The sequence below is a fragment of the Thalassophryne amazonica genome, chromosome 1 (assembly GCF_902500255.1).
Source record: "Thalassophryne amazonica chromosome 1, fThaAma1.1, whole genome shotgun sequence".
Taxonomy (NCBI): Eukaryota; Metazoa; Chordata; class Actinopteri; order Batrachoidiformes; family Batrachoididae; genus Thalassophryne; species Thalassophryne amazonica.
This window is the reverse complement of record NC_047103.1, coordinates 58,304,232-58,323,308: the sequence shown is the minus strand read 5'-3', so window position 1 is coordinate 58,323,308 and position 19,077 is coordinate 58,304,232. Positions and strand designations below refer to the sequence as shown.

At 43.0% G+C, this 19,077-nt stretch overlaps 1 protein-coding gene across 1 annotated transcript in view; it reads right to left on the bottom strand.

Annotated features, from left to right (window-relative positions):
* malrd1 (MAM and LDL receptor class A domain containing 1) overlaps window positions 1-19,077 on the bottom strand; it is a 244,722-nt gene that overhangs the window by 173,126 nt on the left and 52,519 nt on the right. The window contains exons 8-10 of the mRNA XM_034170522.1: window positions 14,163-14,268; window positions 11,433-11,800; window positions 10,874-11,319 (exon numbers count right to left, since the gene is read on the bottom strand). Of these exons, the coding sequence (XP_034026413.1) occupies window positions 10,874-11,319; window positions 11,433-11,800; window positions 14,163-14,268 (920 nt within the window). The remainder of the gene's footprint in view (window positions 1-10,873; window positions 11,320-11,432; window positions 11,801-14,162; window positions 14,269-19,077) is intronic.

Below are 19,077 nucleotides of genomic sequence, written 5' to 3'. Positions count from 1 at the left end.
CAGCCCGAAGGAGCAACGTGGGCCCGCCTTCCTGTGGGTTCACCACCTGCAGAGGGGGCCATGGGGATCGGGTGCAGAGAGGATTGGGTGGCAGTCGAGGGCGGGTGGCCCGGCGGCCCGGTCCATGCTCACAGCCCCTGGCTGTTGGGATGTGGAATGTCACCTCGCTGGGGTGCAAGGAGCCTGAGCTTGTGTGGGAGGTTGAGAGATACCGACTAGAGATAGTCGGGCTCACCTCCACGCACAGCATGGGCTCTGGTACCCAACTCCTGGAGAGGGGCTGGACGCTTCATTTTTCTGGCGTTGCCCACGGGGAGAGGCGGAGAGCTGGGGTTGCATTGCTTATTGCTCCCCAGCTCAGTCGCCATGTGTTGGAGTTTACTCCGGTGAACGAGAGGGTCACGTCCCTACGCCTTCGGGTCAGGGACAGGTCTCTCACCGTTGTCTCGGCCTACGGGCCGAGCAGCAGTGCAGAGTACCCGACCTTCCTGGAGTCCCTGGGAGGGGTACTAGATAGCGCTCCGACTGGGGACTCCATTGTTCTCCTGGGGGATTTCAACACCCACGTGGGCGGCGACAGTGAGACCTGGAAGGGGGTGATCGGGAAGCACGGCCTCCCCGATCTGAACCCGAGTGGTGTTCAGTTGTTGGACTTCTGTGCTAGTCACAGTTTGTCCATCATGAACACCATGTTCGAGCACAAGGGTGTCCATAAGTGCACGTGGCACCAGGACACCCTGAGCCGGAGGTCGATGATCGACTTTGTAGTCGTAACATCTGACCTTCGGCCACGTGGCTCGGACACTCGAGTAAAGAGAGGGACAGAGGTGTCGACCGATCACCACCTGGTGGTGAGTTGGATTCGCTGGGAGGGGAGGAAGCCGGTCAGACCTGGCAGGCCCAAACGTATCGTGAGGGTCTGCTGGGAACGACTGGCGGAACCCTCTGTCAGGGAGGTCTTCAACTCCCACCTCCGGGAGAGCTTCTCCCAGATCCCGGGGGAGGTTGGAGACATGAAGTCAAAATGGACCATGTTCTCCACCTCCATTGCTGATGCGGTCGCTCGTAGCTGTGGTCGCAAGGTCTCTGGTGCCTGTCGCGGCGGCAATCCCCGAACCCGGTGGTGGACACCAGAAGTAAGGGATGCCGTCAAGCTGAAGAAGGAGTCCTACTTATCTTTGTTGGTAGGTGGGACCCCAGAGGCAGCTGACAGGTACCGGCAGGCCAAGCGTGCCGCAGCCTGTGTGGTCGCAGAGGCAAAAACTCGGGTCTGGGAGGGGTTCGGGGAGGCTATGGAGGAGGACTATTGGTCGGCCTCGAAGAGATTCTGGCAAACCGTCCGACGCCTCAGGAGGCGGAAGCAGCTCTCCACCGGCACTATTTATGGTGCGGGTGGGGAGCTGTTGACTCTGACTGGGGATGTTGTTGGGCGGTGGAAGGAGTACTTCGAGGATCTCCTCAATCCCATCGTCATGTCTTCCGAAGAGGAGGCAGAGACTGGGGACCCAGAGGCGGACTCATCCATTACCCAGGCAGAAGTCACCAAGGTGGTTGGAAAGCTCCTCGGTGGCAAGGCTCCTGGGGTGGATGAAATCCGTCCTGAGTACCTTAAGTCTCTGGATGTTGTGGGACTGTCTTGGCTGACATGCCTCTGCAACATCGCATGGCGATCGGGGAAAGTGCCTCTGGATTGGCAGACCGAGGTGGTGGTCCCTCTGTTTAAGAAGGGGGACCGGAGGGTGTGTTCCAACTATAGGGGGATCACACTCCTCAGCCTCCCTGGTAAGGTCTATTCCAGAGTACTGGAGAGGAGAATTCAACCGATGGTCGACCCTCGGATTCAGGAGGAGCAGTGTGGTTTTCGTCCTGGTCGCAGCACACTGGACCAGCTCTACATGCTCCGTTGGGTGCTCGAGGGTTAATGGGAGTTCGCCCAACCAGTCCACATGTGTTTTGTGGATCTGGAGAAGGCGTTCGACCATGTCCCTCGGGGCACCCTGTGGGGAGTGCTCCGGGGGTACGGGGTCTGGGGTCCTTTGCTAAGGGCTATCCGGTCCCTGTACGGCCACAGCAGGAGCTTGGTTCGCATTACCGGTAGTAAGTCAAACCTGTTTCCAGTGCACGTTGGCCTCTGCCAGGGCTGCCCTTTGTCACCGGTTCTGTTCATTATTTTTATGGACAGAATTTCTAGGCGCAGCCAGGGTGTAGAGGGGGTCTGGTTTGGGAACCACAGAATCTCGTCTCTGCTGTTTGTGGATGATGTGATTCTGTTGGCTTCGTCAAATCAGGACCTTCAGCGTGCACTGGGGCGGTTTGCAGCCGAGTGTGAGGCGTCCGGGATGAAAATCAGCACCTCCAAATCCGAGGCCATGGTTCTCGCCGGAAAAAGGTGCTTTGCCCTCTTCAGGTCGGTGGAGTGTCCTTGCCTCAAGTGGAGGAGTTTAAGTATCTCAGGGTCTTATTCACGAGTGAGGGACGGATGGAGCGTGAGATCGATAGACGGATCGGTGCAGCATCTGCAGTGATGCGGTCGCTGTATCGGACCGTCGTGGTGAAGAGAGAGCTGAGTAGGGGGGCAAAGCTCTCGATTTACCGATCGATCTACGTTCCGATCCTCACCTATGGTCATGAGATTTGGCTCATGACCGAAAGAACGAGATCGCGGGTACAAGCGGTCGAGATGAGTTTCCTCCGCAGGGTGGCTGGGCGCTCCCTTAGAGATAGGTTGAGGAGCTCGGTCACTCGTGAGGAGCTCGGAGTTGAGCCGCTGCTCCTCCACGTCGAAAGGAGTCAGTTGAGGTGGCTCGGGCATCTTTTCCAGATGCCCCCTGGACGCCTCGCTGGAGAGGTGTTCCGGGCACGTCCCATTGTGAGGAGGCCCCGGGGAAGACCCAGGACACGCTGGAAGGATTACATCTCTAGGCTGGCTTGGGAACGCCTTGGGGTTCCCCCGGAGGAGCTGGGGGAGGTGTGTGTGGATCGGGAGGTCTGGGCGGCTTTGCTTGAGCTGCTGCCCCGCGACCCGACTCCGGATAAAGTGGAAGAAAATGGATGGATGGATGGAGGTTTGAGGTGGTGTGGCCATTCTTATACGTGACTATTTTCCTGTTAAATTGAGACATGATTTGATGGTTAATGATGTGGAAGTGTTATGGCTGCAGGTACAAAATTTTATCAAACTTATACAATGACTGATAAACATGCAGACCATTTGTTGGTGCTTCTGAACAGTAATAGCTTAACTGGGATGATACAAGGTTATGAGAGTTTGGAATTACAACCTTCTCAGTATACTGAGCATCATATGCAGGATCTGGATGAGATAGCGCCAGCTGATAAAATTGATGCCAATGTCTGGCAGGACCAAAAACCATCATTTCAGTCTTATCAGAGTTTAAGAGTAGGAACTTACTAGACAACCAACTGATACAAGGCAATCTTCTCAGGATTTTATATGGGTAAGATTATCAGCAGCTATCGGCATGTACAACTGATTATCGTCAGCATAGTAATGAAAGGCAATCCCATAATGCCGCAGAATATGCCCAAGGGGCGCTATATAAAGGGAGAAAAGCAAGAGGCCTAACACAGAGCCCTGTGGAACCCCAAATTTCATGTCACCAAAGCCAGAGGTAGTGTTATTATACACAACACAATGAGAACTGTTATGTGTCGACGCAGGTTGAGGAGCGGACCTGCGTCTGACGGAACCCAGCGCTAAAATAACCAGAAAGCGGTTCCAATAACAAAAACAATTTATTTATTCACCCTCTGGTGCATAATAAAGTGTAAAAACTAAAATAGCGTCATTCTGGTGGAGTGAAGGCTGGCACGCTCTCCAGCGCCCAAAAGGATCGAAGCCCGGCGCTTCTGGACTCACAATTACCGCCAAACACCCCCCAGGTGGACACGACAAACCGACTCTCTGCGAAGGATAGAAGAGGTGAGGTAAGTCAGCAGTTACAACTAATATCCTTCAAAAGACATACACCGTCAGCAACACATTCAGGTCTGTATTTTAAGCTTTATGCAAATGAGCAGCTTCTCACAACAGGTGGAGGATCACTTGTCCGCACGCCACAGCAGTGAGAAGCAAGCTGCACAATTCTCATCACAATTCAAATATACTGCGTAACAAAATACCAAGTTACTATCAACAAGTAGTCAAACAATTAATCACCTCTGATGTGTGCTGACAGCATGTGTCCCTCACCCTTCCTGCTTCACAGGCTCGATGTGTCAAACCCAGGCGCGGTCCTCAGCGTCTCACAAATGAACATCACAAGGTCGAGTTCCCGGCAATTCTGCTTGAATCACACATGACTTAAATGCAGAACGCCATCCAATTATCTGCTTCAGCTGAAAGTCTTTAAGGCTGCACGTGAGCACCATTCACAGGTGCTGCACATGATGTTGATGAGGGTGAAGGACTCTTCAGCCAGCACCTTCTCCACAGACAAATCAGTTTTCATGCCACCTGGAGAGCAAAGAAAAGAAAAGAACACCAAAATGTCCAGCCACACCCCCCAACACACAACAGAGAACGACTGGACTATGACATCAACCAAACAAGGACACTTCCAGTAATCCCAAAATAATTTTTCAGCCTATCAAGTAAAACACAATGATCCATGATATTAAACACAGCAGTAAGATCAATTAAATTTATTTTCATTTATATAGCACCAAGTCACAACAGAGTTGCCTCAAGGTGCTTCACACAAGTGAAGTCTAACGTCATTAACCCCCAGAACAACAGTGGTAAGGAAACCTCCTTCTGAGGAAGAACCCTCAAGCAGACCAGACTCAAAGGGGTGACCCTCTGCTTAGGCCATCCTACAGACATAAATTACAGAACAATTCACAAAAACAAATATACAGGAAAAGCTGTTGGTGCACAGGACAGGAAGGTCTCCAGCACAAATACCACATCCATCTCTGGATGGAGCTGCACCTTAAACAGAGAGAAAAAAACAGAATCAAGCATCAGAAAGACAAGAAATACAGTATAATTTGTCAGCATTAAACAACAAGAAAAACAGGAAATACTAAAGTAATTGCCGGCCACTAGCCCTGAGCTTCACTAGAAGATCCAGGGTCCTTAAAGCTGTAGTAACAGACCTTATTCTCTGTGAAGTCCGTAAAATTTTCACCGAAAGCCAGATAAATTTTCGAATGGTTTCCAGGTGCCAGTCTCTAACAGCTTCTGAAAAAATTCTGATGGAAAAAAGTCCTTTTCATTCCTCCATTTCCAGACAATGAAAATCCGACGAGGGGGCGGGACCACTCCTTCCCAAGGCGTGCTCACAGGCGAATGACGTCACCGACAGGTGTGGAAAAACTCACGCATGCGCACAAGGGTTCAGGCATGTCTGACGTAAAAACATATGAATGAAATCCATATAGTTTTTGAGAAAAATAAAAAGGACCGTTACTTTATTGACAGACCTCGTATGTTTCAGTATGCCATAATAACAATCTTCATAAATGTGCAATATGTTTCATTGTGCTGTAATAACAATGTTCATAATGTGCAATATGTTTCATTGTGCAGTAATAACAATGTTCATAATGTGCAATATGTTTCATTGTGCAGTAATGTTCATAATGTGCAATATGTTTCATTGTGCAGTAATGTTCATAATGTGCAATATGTTTCGTTGTGCAGTAATAACAATGTTCATAATGTGCAGTATGCTTCAGTGTGCCATAATAACAATGTTCATAATGTGAAATATGTTTCATTGTGCAGTAATAACAATGTTCATAATATGCAGTATGCTTCAGTGTGCCATAATAACAATGTTCATAGTATGCAATATGTTTCATTGTGCAGTAATAACAATGTTCATAATGTGCAATATGTTGCATTGTGCAGTAATGTTCATAATGTGCAACACATGTTAAGTTTGTTTCACACATTTACATGCAATACTACACTGAATACGTAATACACGTTCAGACTGTCTAACCTTCTATACATTACACTTTTACAGTCACTTTTTAAGAGTAAATGTCAGTTATACATAATTTTATTGGACTTGTACTGCTTAAGTACCTGTGATGAAGGCATTCAAGGAAGCATTTCATTGTGTTTTGTATATATGACAATAAATCTTTGCCTTCATGAGGCATCGTTATAAAGCACTTTGAGTGTCTACAGTACTTTGGAATTGGGTTGAAGATCTTATCGTGAGGAGGAGAGGTGTGGATTTGGATAATGACAAGAGTCTTAAACACATGGAATGAGCTGCATCAATTATGCACAGCACATCACAGCTCTCTCTCTCTCTCTCTCTCTCTCTCTCTCTCTCTCTCTCTCTCTCTCTCTCTCTCTCTCTCTCTCTCTGTGGTTGTTCCACTGTGTCAAATGTCATACAGCAAATTATCATGCATGAAGCAGATGCTCTTTCCTCAGTGTGAATTGACTGTAATCTTTGTTACTGTTGTCTTTTCAGACAGATTGCAGAAACCATCAGAGATTATTTTAATTCTTTGTATAAGTATTTGTCAGTCCTTGGCGTGTGACTCAACAAAAATATAAACGCAACACTTTTGGTTTTGCTCCCATTTTGTATGAGATGACCTCAAAGATCTAAAACTTTTTCCACATACACAATATCACCATTTCTCTCAAATATTGTTCACAAACCAGTCTAAATCTGTGATAGTGAGCACTTCTCCTTTTCTGAGATAATCCATCCCACCTCACAGGTGTGCCATATCAAGATGCTGATTAGACATCATGATTAGTGCACAGGTGTGCCTTAGACTGCCCACAATAAAAGGCCACTCTGAAAGGTGCAGTTTTATCACACAGTACAATGCCACAGATGTCGCAAGATTTGAGGGAACGTGCAATTGGCATGCTGACAGCAGGAATGTCAACCAGAGCCGTTGCTCGTGTATTGAATGTTCATTTCTCTACCATAAGCCGTCTCCAAAGGCGTTTCAGAGAATTTGGCAGTACATCCAACCAGCCTCACAACCACAGACCACGTGTAACCACACCAGCCCAGGACCTCCACATCCAGCATGTTCACCTCCAAGATCGTCTGAGACCAGCCACTCGGACAGCTGCTGAAACAGTCGGTTTGCATAACCAAAGAATTTCTGCACAAACTGTCAGAAACCGTCTCAGGGAAGCTCATCTGCATGCTCGTCGTCCTCATCGGGGTTTCGACCTGACTCCAGTTCGTCGTCGTAACCGACTTGAGTGGGCAAATGCTCACATTCGCTGGCGTTTGGCACGTTGGAGAGGTGTTCTCTTCACGGATGATGCGAAGGAGATGTGTTGCACTGCATGAGGCAAATGGTGGTCACACCAGTTACTGACTGGTATCCCCCCCCCCCAATAAAACAAAACTGCACCTTTCAGAGTGGCCTTTTATTGTGGACAGTCTAAGGCACACCTGTGCACTAATCATGGTGTCTAATCAGCATCTTGATATGGCACACCTGTGAGGTGGGATGGATTATCTCAGCAAAGGAGAAGTGCTCACTATCACAGATTTAGACTGGTTTGTGAACAATATTTGAGGGAAATGGTGATATTGTGTATGTGGAAAAAGTTTTAGATCTTTGAGTTCATCTCATACAAAATGGGAGCAAAACCAAAAGTGTTGCGTTTATATTTTTGTTGAGTATATATATACATATATATATACACATATATGTGACTCGATTAGACTTTGATATCTTACTGTGATGAGAGAAAAAAGTGTTTGCTTTTGCTCAGGGTGAAATTCATTGTTTTCTTGATCTGGGTTCATTTGTATTTTATGTGTAATATTTCCTGAAGTTGATTAAGAGGAACAGCCAGATAAAGTCAGACACCTAGACAACTCAGAAGAAGTTATAGGCTTCTGTGACTGGCGAAACTGTGCATCGTGCATGGTTTGCATTTTGTATCCCCAGTTATACAGCTTCATGATGAAGTGGAGCAGAGAAGGATTTTCTTTCACCAAAACATTGCATCTCAAATGTACCTTCTGGCAAATTGTAGCTGAACTTTCAGGTCTTTTTAAAGAAAATCCTCTTCTATACCACTGTCTTGGTGGCTTTCCTCACTCAGTTTTTGAGGACTGTCTACTCCACACAGATTTACCATAGAGTGCCATACTGTTTGTATTTCTTCATAACTGACATAAATAAAGTCCAAGACATATTCAGTGATTGGAAATGTTCATGCATTCATCCCGACTTGTCTGATGAAAACTGCCATTAAAACTGATTATTTGCAGGTGTTATCCCAAAACATTCCATTACTTATTCAACCCATCATCTTGGCTTTTACATTTTTTAATTTATGCCATGTTGGAGAGATCTGCTTTGAGTTTAGGTTTAAGGAAGATCATTTTAGAATGTCTTTTTTTTATACTGGGAAGCCTGATTAACTTTTTATATTTGAAATACCAGAAACAAATTAAAATGTGTGAAATACCAAGGTGACAATACTTTTGGAGGGCACTTTAAGCCGAGTCGATGTGGTTTATCATGGAAAATGTACATTAGCTGGTTACTGTTCATGCATCTCAATTCAGATCCATAAAGTGTATGTTTGTACGACTGATCTCATGGTTACATCAGCATACTTTGTCATTTGATGTCAGTGCATTCAAAGCAAGAGCAAATGTATCAGTCTGAATAAAAATGTCATTCATCTGTGGCATTTTTCCCCACATTCACTCTTTCTGCAGTTAATAAAGCTGACAAACAGGCCTGCTGTTTCAATGCTATTACAGAGGAAAAGTATTTAACTGCTTTTCAAGTTCCATTTCCTTATGAGTTATGGTAGCAGACCATCCATCCTCAGAAATTAATGTCAGGCGCTGAAGCCATTAAATAGATCATCATGAACCATGTTCTTAAATACAGTGTCTTTGATTCACAAAACTGAAGTCAGGGAAGTGTGTTTGGCTGCGGCTCATGTCTTAAATTACACAGAGGGATGTTATGCAGATAATCTGTAGTGAGATGTGATATAACTAGTGTTGGGAGGAGGTTATGTGATCACGCACCTATTGGTAACAATAAAATTCAAAAACTGTTTTTCCATTTATGATGAAATACGGCAGAGACACAGTTACTGTATCAAGGAAGAGATGAGCAAATTCAGATTTTCTGTGTAAGCCCCTTTGGCTGCTCCCTTGTTTTCACTCAGGGTCACCACAGCAAATCCATGGTGCACCTACATGTTGAATTGGCACACATTTTACACCGGATGCCCTTCCTGACGCAACTCCACATTACACGGAGAAACCAGCAGGGGTGGGGTTTGAGCCCGGAACGTTCCACAATGAAACCAAGCGCACTAACCACTTGGTCACCACCCCTGCCCATCAGGTTTTCTGTCTCCTGGCTGGATATAATCTGTGCACCTTTGTGCAATTGTGCTTGTGCCTGTTTCTCTGTGTGTTGTCAACACAATAAATTTAAACCAGTACATGTTAAACACTTGATGCTAACAACACGGTCAGCCCTGAGGCAGCATTAGGGACGTTATGCATACACTTGCATGCTAATGAGGGAACATTATCTTTTACCTTACCATTAGTAAGTTGTACTGAATAGGTTGTATTTCCAACAGTGGTAAATGGTCTGCCTTTGGAATGTGTGTTTCAAAATGCAGATGTAAAAAGCACTTCACAATGATGCCGTACAATCACACACACTGTCAGTATTCTGCCATCCAAGGCCCTCAATTGCACCCAGGGAGTAACTTGGGGAGTAAGGACCTTCCCAAGGATCTTCTGGTCTCGAGCCTGCTGCCTTAACCTCACCTCACCTCCCCAGCCTCATTGGTACATTTTTTACCTTGGTACTTGGCAAATTAGGTTGACACAGTACCACTATTACATTGCGTGCTGTAATACTTTGATTTAACCCATCATGTCTAATTTCAGGTGCTTACTGGAAAAAAATGGTAAACTGCATAAAATATTCCAACTTTGCCGGTGGTCTGATGCCCAGTGGAAATGTTGTCAACACCAAGGCGAACAGTGCTCATTTTTGTGCCCATGGGCATGTTTACATAGAATTTCAGACAGAAAAACAGTGGAATTGGTTGATATTATGTTACACCAATGAATAATGTGGCACATTAATCCAGCCCCTTTGTAACCAGTGTCCTGGTTTGCATTGATATTACCCTCCACTTAAATTTCAGTGTACGAGTGGACATAACACAAATTCACATACACCAAGTGTTATAGATACAGATAGCGAAAGATCGTTTATTGTCTTGTTGAATGGTTGCTGAGAACTGCTTTGTAGCTGATGTTTTAAGGGCTTCATAAATAAAGTTAATATTAATCTCTGCATATGCCCACTTGAGTGGTCATGTTGTTAAAAGATAGATCCTTCTGCTTCATTCTTGTTGAGTCACATCCGAAATAAGTCTTATATAGGCCTTGGGGCCCATTGGTGCCAGCATTCATTTCTTTTCAGTAGCGTGGCTCCCCCTGTACGGGACACCAGTCCAATGCAGGTTACTTCCCAGGGCAAGGCCAGGACCCATTTACAGATGGGTGGACTGAGAGACCATGCAGATTAAGTGTCTTGCCCAAGGACAGACAGGTAGCATGAGCAGATTTCAAACCCAGGTCTACATATTCACAGGTCAGTTCCTTTTCCACTGAGCTATCTGCTCTACCAAGTTAGCAGCCCTTAAAATAATTTAAATGTCACAGTAATGCTGGAAGTTATCAGTAGTTCTAGGAGTCATGTCCTGTTTGATAACCACTGTACTATTTACCTCACTGTCAATTTAAACAGCTCAGGCCAGACTGTTTCCCTGTGGATATGCAGTAATACTACTGTAAGAGTTTTGTTAAATTACTTTGAATAACACAGGAACGCATCTGTAACATACCTGGAAGGGCCGAGGGCTGTTCAGATACAGAGTCTTCCGGTGCCATAGGTTTCCCTGATTTCCATACCGTACCCACAGCATATGACCTCGACCCGTAGCAGTTGTCCTGAGGTACACTGCCAGGCAGAAGACATGAGATCCAAACATGTGGTAATGAAAGCGGAAAACACAAGGGCGGCGAGATCTGGATGGGTCATTGTCACGTTGATAGGTGGGTTGAAATGCTCGGCTTATCAACACAGCTGTGTCCTTGAACTCCTGGGGAGGAGAGGCTTCAATGTAGAGGTAGTGACCATAGTTGGTGCCAAATGTGTGGTCCCTCCATGGGCCTGTGTTAAATGATGGAGTGGAACCTTGCATGCGGGTCCAGTCAAACACATCTCCTCCATTCTGTTCCTGTTTCCAACTACACAGTCCTTGCTCAAAGTTACACTGCAGCTCTGGAGCTATTGGACAGTACAGGAGAATATATTGCACATGAGCATCTTTAAACATTTAATCGATTGACTAGGTCAATACAGCCAGAAAAGGAGCTTTCAAAGAGACAACAGAGACTCACAGCATGCCTCCTCATCTGAGCCATCCCCACAGTCATCCACAAGGTTGCAGAGTTGCAGGTGCTCCACGCACGCCTTGGTGTGCACGCAGTGGAAATGTGTGTGCTTGGGGCACTCCTTTACAGCTGGGGGCATTGAACAGTTCTGGAAGGAGATGTCATCTATAGTAGAGTAACCACTGAAAATGCCAAGGCTGATCTTGGCCAGTGTGATCTGAAAGGGCTGAGTGATGCGCCCCAATTGCAGAGTGACATGGTTCCAACGGCGTCCTTGATCATACAAAGTTCTCCATAGGATAGTATTGTTCTCAACACCAGGGATATCAAGGTACATGGCAGCGGCTCCAACGGAAATGCCTGAATTATAATGCCTAAGCACACGAGAAGATTGGAAATGTTCAAATTTTGGCGAAAGTTGAAATCCAGTTAAATTATTCCTCTTGCAGTTATGCACATACAACCCCAAATCAAAAAAGTTGAGACAATATGGGAAACACAAAAAATAAACAAACACTTGACATTTACTTTAACTTCTATTTTATTGCAGACCAATATTACAGCCTACAACCAGAATTGAGGTCTTGGTGGCTAACCCCCACTAGTCTCCTTCCAGCATGGTCACTCAGTTTTTGAGAATTGCTTATTTGACACAGTTTTACCATATGGTACCATAGTGCTTGTATTTCATAATGATTGCTGAAAATCAAGTCCAACACCTATTCCATACATGTCAACCTATACGGATTGTCCATAAATTATACAGATTTTTCTGAGTTTCAGAGTCATATGGACGTACAAATAAAGTCTTATAGGGTTTGGTCTACAGCGGCTCTGTAATCAACCGTTTCTGCAGCGCGACTCCACTTTGAAGCGTGAGCCAATGAAGCAATGCTTCAATCCACTAGTTCGTTGGTTCTTTGATTCGCTGCTCTTCAGAAACGGCAAGTCCGCATCTTAACCCCTCTCAAAGCCATTAAAATATTGTGAGTCACTTTTGTGAGTCACTTTTGTGTGGATTAAAGTCACTAACTGGGATTCATGTCTTGTTGCAGTCAAGAAACGAGAATCGTCCTCTGTTCTGTTGGCAGTCCGGTCGGAATTAATAACTTCAAAACGAATTGCCACTTTAAATAAAATAAATAAATAAAATAAAACCATAAATAAAATAATAAAAAAAAACACCTCTTTAAAATGTTGTATTACAGACAAGAAAATACAATCCACTAAAATGTTTTTTTTTTCCTCCCAAAATGAGACGTGCTGTATTCTTTATGAATTACATCCTGACGTGCAGCACAGCTGCAAGAGCTCAGCAAGAGCTCAGCTCAGATGTATGGAAAGACATTCATGCCAATAATGTCTGAAAGGAAATGCTTTTGACAAAAACTACATATTTTCTTTATTCCTATTTATGTCAAGAGATCAAGGATCTACCAGGTAGAGTTTATTATGTCTAAATTTTAAGGATCCAGTGACCAATTTCATATTTATTTACTTTATTCAATTTATTTTTCATGATTTTATTAATGTATTTCCATTAGTGACACACAGTTCTTGTTTCTGTAAAAAATAACTAAATTTGACACATTCAGTTTTATAAAATTCAGCTTGATGCATGAATACTAGATCTCTTTTGTTTGAAATTCAACTGTGGAGAAAATACTAATGATCCTGACTTTAATGTCATTGTGGCAACTCATAATATGTGGACAAAAACCCAGTTATGTGATACCGTTATGCAGTTGTGTGTACTGTAATAAAACTGATTTTGGTGCGATTTGGAGGTTATGAGGATTTTGTGTTGATTTTATGGATTTTCTCACTTGGTTATACAGGTGGACCCTCAAAGGGGTTGACATGTATGCCTATTCCGTGACTTGGAAATGTTAATGACTTTGTCCCATGATTTGTTTCAAGAAAACTGGCTGTAAAAGTGATGATTTAATCCTTATATTCAGACTGCCCACACGACACCTTTCTTTATGTGTTACAGGCCTTAAATGCAGGTTGTTGTTCATCTTCTTTCTACAGGCTCGCCACAGTAGATCAGTACAGATCCACATTGGGATTTGGTACGAGTTTTATGACTACTACCCTTCCTGACAAAACTCCAGTTCAATTTGGAGAAACATATACAGCCCCTGGTCTTCCTAAATAGTCTCCTAGTCAAATACTAATCAGGACCTAACGGTACTCTCCTTAGTTTCTGAGATCTGATGGGATCAGCAGGAATGAATGTATATTAACAAATGAAATGAAAATGACAGCACAAAACATGATATATATTGTGTTTCTACTGTCTGCAGTGAAATAGAAGTCAAAGTAAATCTAAGGATCACTGCATTTTTATTTATTAATTTTTGTGTTTTCCATATTGTCTGAACAGTTTCTCATTTGTGGTTGTACTATTTGGTCTTTTGCAAAGAACACAAAATTTCCATGCTTTTCTGCCAACTGTATGTCCCTGATCATTTGAAAGAACGTTTTTAGTAATAGATCTTAAAACCTTTTTAGTAATATATCTCAAAAGTTGCCAGATTTCAATGTGAACCTACTATGTTTGCAATGGAAATAAGGCAGTAAGAGCTGAAGCGAGACAGGTGAGATGACTAGTGGAGGAAATCAGAGATCAATAGAATACAGTATCATTCTGTTTGTGATCACTTGTCATGGTGAAGAACTCAAAGGAGAAGGGATGGATGCAGGATGAGGCTTCTGTGATGTCACTCTCACCAGAAAGACAGGGTGCACCCAGGGGCAGATTCTTGGAACAAAGGCCCTCGGAGAACAGCCGTCGAATGCAGGTTGCTGCTGTTCTTCATTATAAACATAAAATGACCTACAGAGAGCAAGATAATTAATATTCACAACTTTCTCTGCATCATGCAAATACTTTATTCCACAACATATGGAGGCATCCTTGGAAGCAGACCTGTTATGCTTGCAACCAATGGAATGGTTCACTAAACACTTTAACACATGGTGTGGTTGTTAATGAAAACATAACAATTTCACCTTGAGAAAAAAAAACTCTTCCTCTGAGATGTTTCTACGGTATAATGTCGAGCTATCATAGAATTGTGGGATAGACAAAACATTAGATTTCCATGGCAACTTGTTGAGAAAGATTAGGGTGCAATGTCATGGCTTGTTTGCCACTGTCTGCAAATGTGCAAACAGCCATTTAATTTCATATGGGTTAGGAGACTATACTGGGCTGCACAATAACTGAAACACAAGTCTTTGACCACTCCAAAGAAGATGAGTAAAACTAATCTGTGGATTTAAAGTAATGCAAATTACAACCCCAATTCCAATGAAGTTGGGACATTGTGTAAAATGTAAATAAAAGCAGAATACAATAATTTGCAAATTCTCTTCAACCTATATTCAATTGAATACACCACAAAAACAAAATATTTAATGTTCAAACATAAACTTTGTTGTTTTGGTGCAAATATTTGCTCATTTTGAAATGGATGCCTGCAACATGTTTCAAAACAGCTGGGACAGTGATATGTTTACCACTGTGTTACATCACCTTTCCTTCTAACAACACTCAATAAGCATTTGGGAACTGAGGACACAAATTGTTGAAGCTTTGTAGGTGGAATTCTTTCCCATTCTTGCTTGATGTATGACTTCAGTTGTTCAACAGTCCGTGGTCTCATGCCATGGGCAACTTACACACCCCCATACCATCACAGATGCTGGCTTTTGAACTCTGCGCTGGTAACAATCTGGATGGTCTTTTTCCTCTTTTGTCCAGAGGACACGATGTCCATGATTTCCAAAAACACTTTGAAATGTGGACTCATCAGACCACAGCACACTTTTCCACTTTGCGTCTGTCCATTTCAAATGAGCTCTGGCCCAGAGAAGGCGGCGGTGTTTCTGGATGTTGTTGATGTATGGCTTTCGCTTTGCATGGTAGAGTTTTAACTTGCACTTGTAGATGTAGTGATGAACTGTGTTAACTTACAATGGTTTTCTGAAGTGTTCCTGAGCCCACGCGGTAAGATCCTTTACACAATGATGTCGGTTTTTAATGCAGTGCCGCCTGAGGGATCGAAGGTCATGGGCATTCAATGATGGTTTTTGGCCTTGCCGCATATGTGTAGAATGTTCTCCAGAATCTCTGAATCTTCTGAATATTATGGACTGTAGATGATGGAATCCCTAAATTCCTTGCAATTTAATATTGAGAAACATTATTCTTAAACTGTTGGACTATTTTTTCATGCAGTTGTTCACAAAGTGGTGATCCTCCCTCCATCTTTGCTTGTGAACAGCTGAGCCTTTTGGGGATGCTCCTTTTATACCCAATCATGACACTCACATGTTTCCAATTAACCTGTTTACCAGTGGAATGTTCCAAACAGGTCTTCTTTGAGCATTCATTAACTTTCCCACTCTTTTGTTGCCCCATCCCAGCTTTTTTGAAAGATGTTGCAGGCATCCATTTCAAAATTAGCAAATATTTGCACATAAACAATAAATGTTATCAGTTTGAATATTAAATATCTTGTCTTTTTGGTGTATTCAATTGAATATAGGTTGAAGAGGATTTGCAAATCATTGCATTCTGTTTTTATTTACATTTTACACAACGTCCCAACTACATTGGAATTGGGGTTGTATATTATTTTGATGGACTAACTTCCAAAATGCCAAACCATCAACAAAATTGTCCACCAGGTACTGCTGAGGCTCAAATAATGCAAATAATGATTGTTTATGAGTTCAATGGTATGAATATTTCATGAGGTGAAAGCTGGAACATACCATTCAACAAGGTGAATCCAAGTTGAATGGTTTGTTCCAGCTTTCACCGAATTAAATATTTGTTGCATTGAAAGAATGTAAAAACATTCATTATTTGTTTTATATAATGGCTAAAATAGATCCTTGTCATTTGATTATTTTATTATTTTACTGCTGCTAATGTCCAAATTGTGACGTGTAATCCAGTGATGCTATGCACTGACTTCAGACTTCCATTAAAAAAAAGACTTTGTGTAGTTCCTCAGTCCAGCCAAAAATCATATCAGCGTTTCATGTGAACAGCCCTTCATGCATCCAGATGGCTTACAGCGGAGTGGATTTTGTGTGTGTGTATGGTACAAGACTTTGCAGCATCACTTTGCTCAAACAAATCATCGTGTCGCTGTCCACCGTGCGCGCGTACACACACACACAACTGGGTCGGTGCTTGTGCACATGTGTACTACCAAACAAGACTGTACGTCCTCAGTGCAGCAGAAAAAAAAATCACGTCAGAAATTAGTCCAGTTTTCATTCCAACTTCCTGCCAACAGCCTCCAGACAGCACAGTGGATTTGTTTTGTGTGTGTGTGCTTGTGTTGTGTGTGTGTGTGTGTGTGTGTGTGCATGCGTACATGAGGATGTGTGCGCGCGTGCACGTGTGTGTGCAGAGTGCAATGGTTCCAAACGTATGGAACCAAATTTGCACTCTAAATCGAACCAACCTGCACTCTAAATGCAATGCGACACAAATGGGATGAATTAATCCATGTCATGTGACAGACAAAAGCACCAATCAAATGACAAGGATCCACTCAGTCATTATATAATGTCTGATATAATCAAAATCAAATGCAGAGGAAAAGTGATGAAGATATATGAAGAGGGACAACAGATGCAAATTAGCCTAAGGGTAACTCTGGTGCAATGCATCAAATGGTAACATTTATGTTTTAATTGCACAGCATGGTCCCTTTCAAATAAATTAAATTGATATTATGCCCCAGCTCACAAGTCTGTGGTTGCAATGTCTGTTGTGAGTGATTGTCCTTCCACACCATATTCTCCTGCTTTGTTTCTAAACATATAAAACCATTTGACTGGGAAGAATAATTGGATCAGTGTGATGTTATATCTGCTATTTAGGACTTTTTTAACCATCAAATGGACTGCATTTATATAGCGCGTTTCCATGTGCATCAGATGCTCAAAACGCTTTACAAATAATGCCTCACATTAACCCCCATGTGAGGGTGCTGCCACACAAGATGCTCACTACACACCGGGAGAAACTTGGGGATTAAGGACCTTGCCCAAGGACCCTTAGTCATTTTCCCATCAGGCTGTGATTTGAACCGAGGATCCTCTGGTCTCAAGTGCAATGCTTTAACCACTAGACCATCACCTCCCCATCAAGACAAAGGTTTCTTTGCCAAACAAGATCCAAGTATTGCAGCAACAGCTGACAGTGTGTGGGGACAAAAATAGTAAATTCACTCAGTTCATTAGGTCATCATGGTGAGCTTATAGTTATAAATGTTTCAGGGGACTCTTGCACAACACAGTGATGAGACAAATTATAGTTTTGTCAAAGTAATATTTTCTCATTCGCTAAATGGATATTTGCACCAGGATTTGTGTCATACCATGAAGGGAGAAACACTGTAAATGTGCATAATGTTATCAGGTTAAACCCACAACAAATTACAATTACAGAATATTGTTAAATACTGTACATGTTTCAAAGAACAGAGCCTGTTCTGGAGGCACATATAAGACATAGATTATAAAGTAAAAATACCTAAATTAGTTGTGACATATAATGTAAAAAAATAGATTTGAAACCTAGAATATAATAGTGTTCATGACAGTGCAGTAAATTGAGTTTCAGTGATGCACTGTGATGCAATTGTGTGGAACGTGTACAGCATAAGCTGATTTTCTTTCCATTCTCCGGATGCCTGAGAAAGCATTTTTCCATGCAGCAGTTATATCTCAAAAACACTAAGAAAATGGATTTTCTTCCTCCTCCACCGAACCTCAATCTAATCTGCAGACATTTTGTGGGCCAAAGATTTTTGATCAGCCACCAGATGTGCAGCGAAAAAATCTTATGAGGTTACTCTATTAATTTTATTTCAGAGAGTAGTGAGGTTAAACACATCCTGCAAATCCCAATATTGCAAATAAATATCAGGATAGCCTGGTGTTACACTCGAGAAATTGAATCACAATGTTTTTCAGGGTGCATGGGTCACATATACAGTGCATTCCGAAAGTATTCACAGTGCTGCATTTTTTTCCACATTTTGTTGTTACAGCGAGCCTTATTGCAAAATGAATGAAATTGAGTTTTTTTTCCTCAAACGTCTACACACAATACCCCATAATGACAATGTGAAAAAAGTTGAGATTTTTGCAAATTTATTAAAAATGAAAAAAAAAAAAAAAAAAAAACCCACGCATACATAAGTATTGACTGCCTTTGGCATGAAGCTCCGAACTGAGCTCAGGTGCATCCTGTTTCCACTGATCATCCTTCAGATGTTTCTACAGCTTAACTGGAGTCCACCTGCGGTAAATTCAGTTGATTGGACATGATTTGGAAAGGCACACACCTGTCTACATATAAGGTCCCACAGTTGACAGTCAGAGCACAAACCAAGCATGAAGTCAAAGGAATTGTCTGTAGACCTCAGATACAGAATTGTCTCGAGGCACAAATCTGGGGAAGGATACAGAAACATTTCTGCTGCTTTGAAGGTCCCAATGAGCACAGTGGTCTCCATCATCCATAAATGGAAGAAGTTCAGATCCACCAGGACTCTTCCTAGGGTGCTCTTGACCTCAGACTGGGGTGGCTCTTCATCTTTCAGCAGGACAA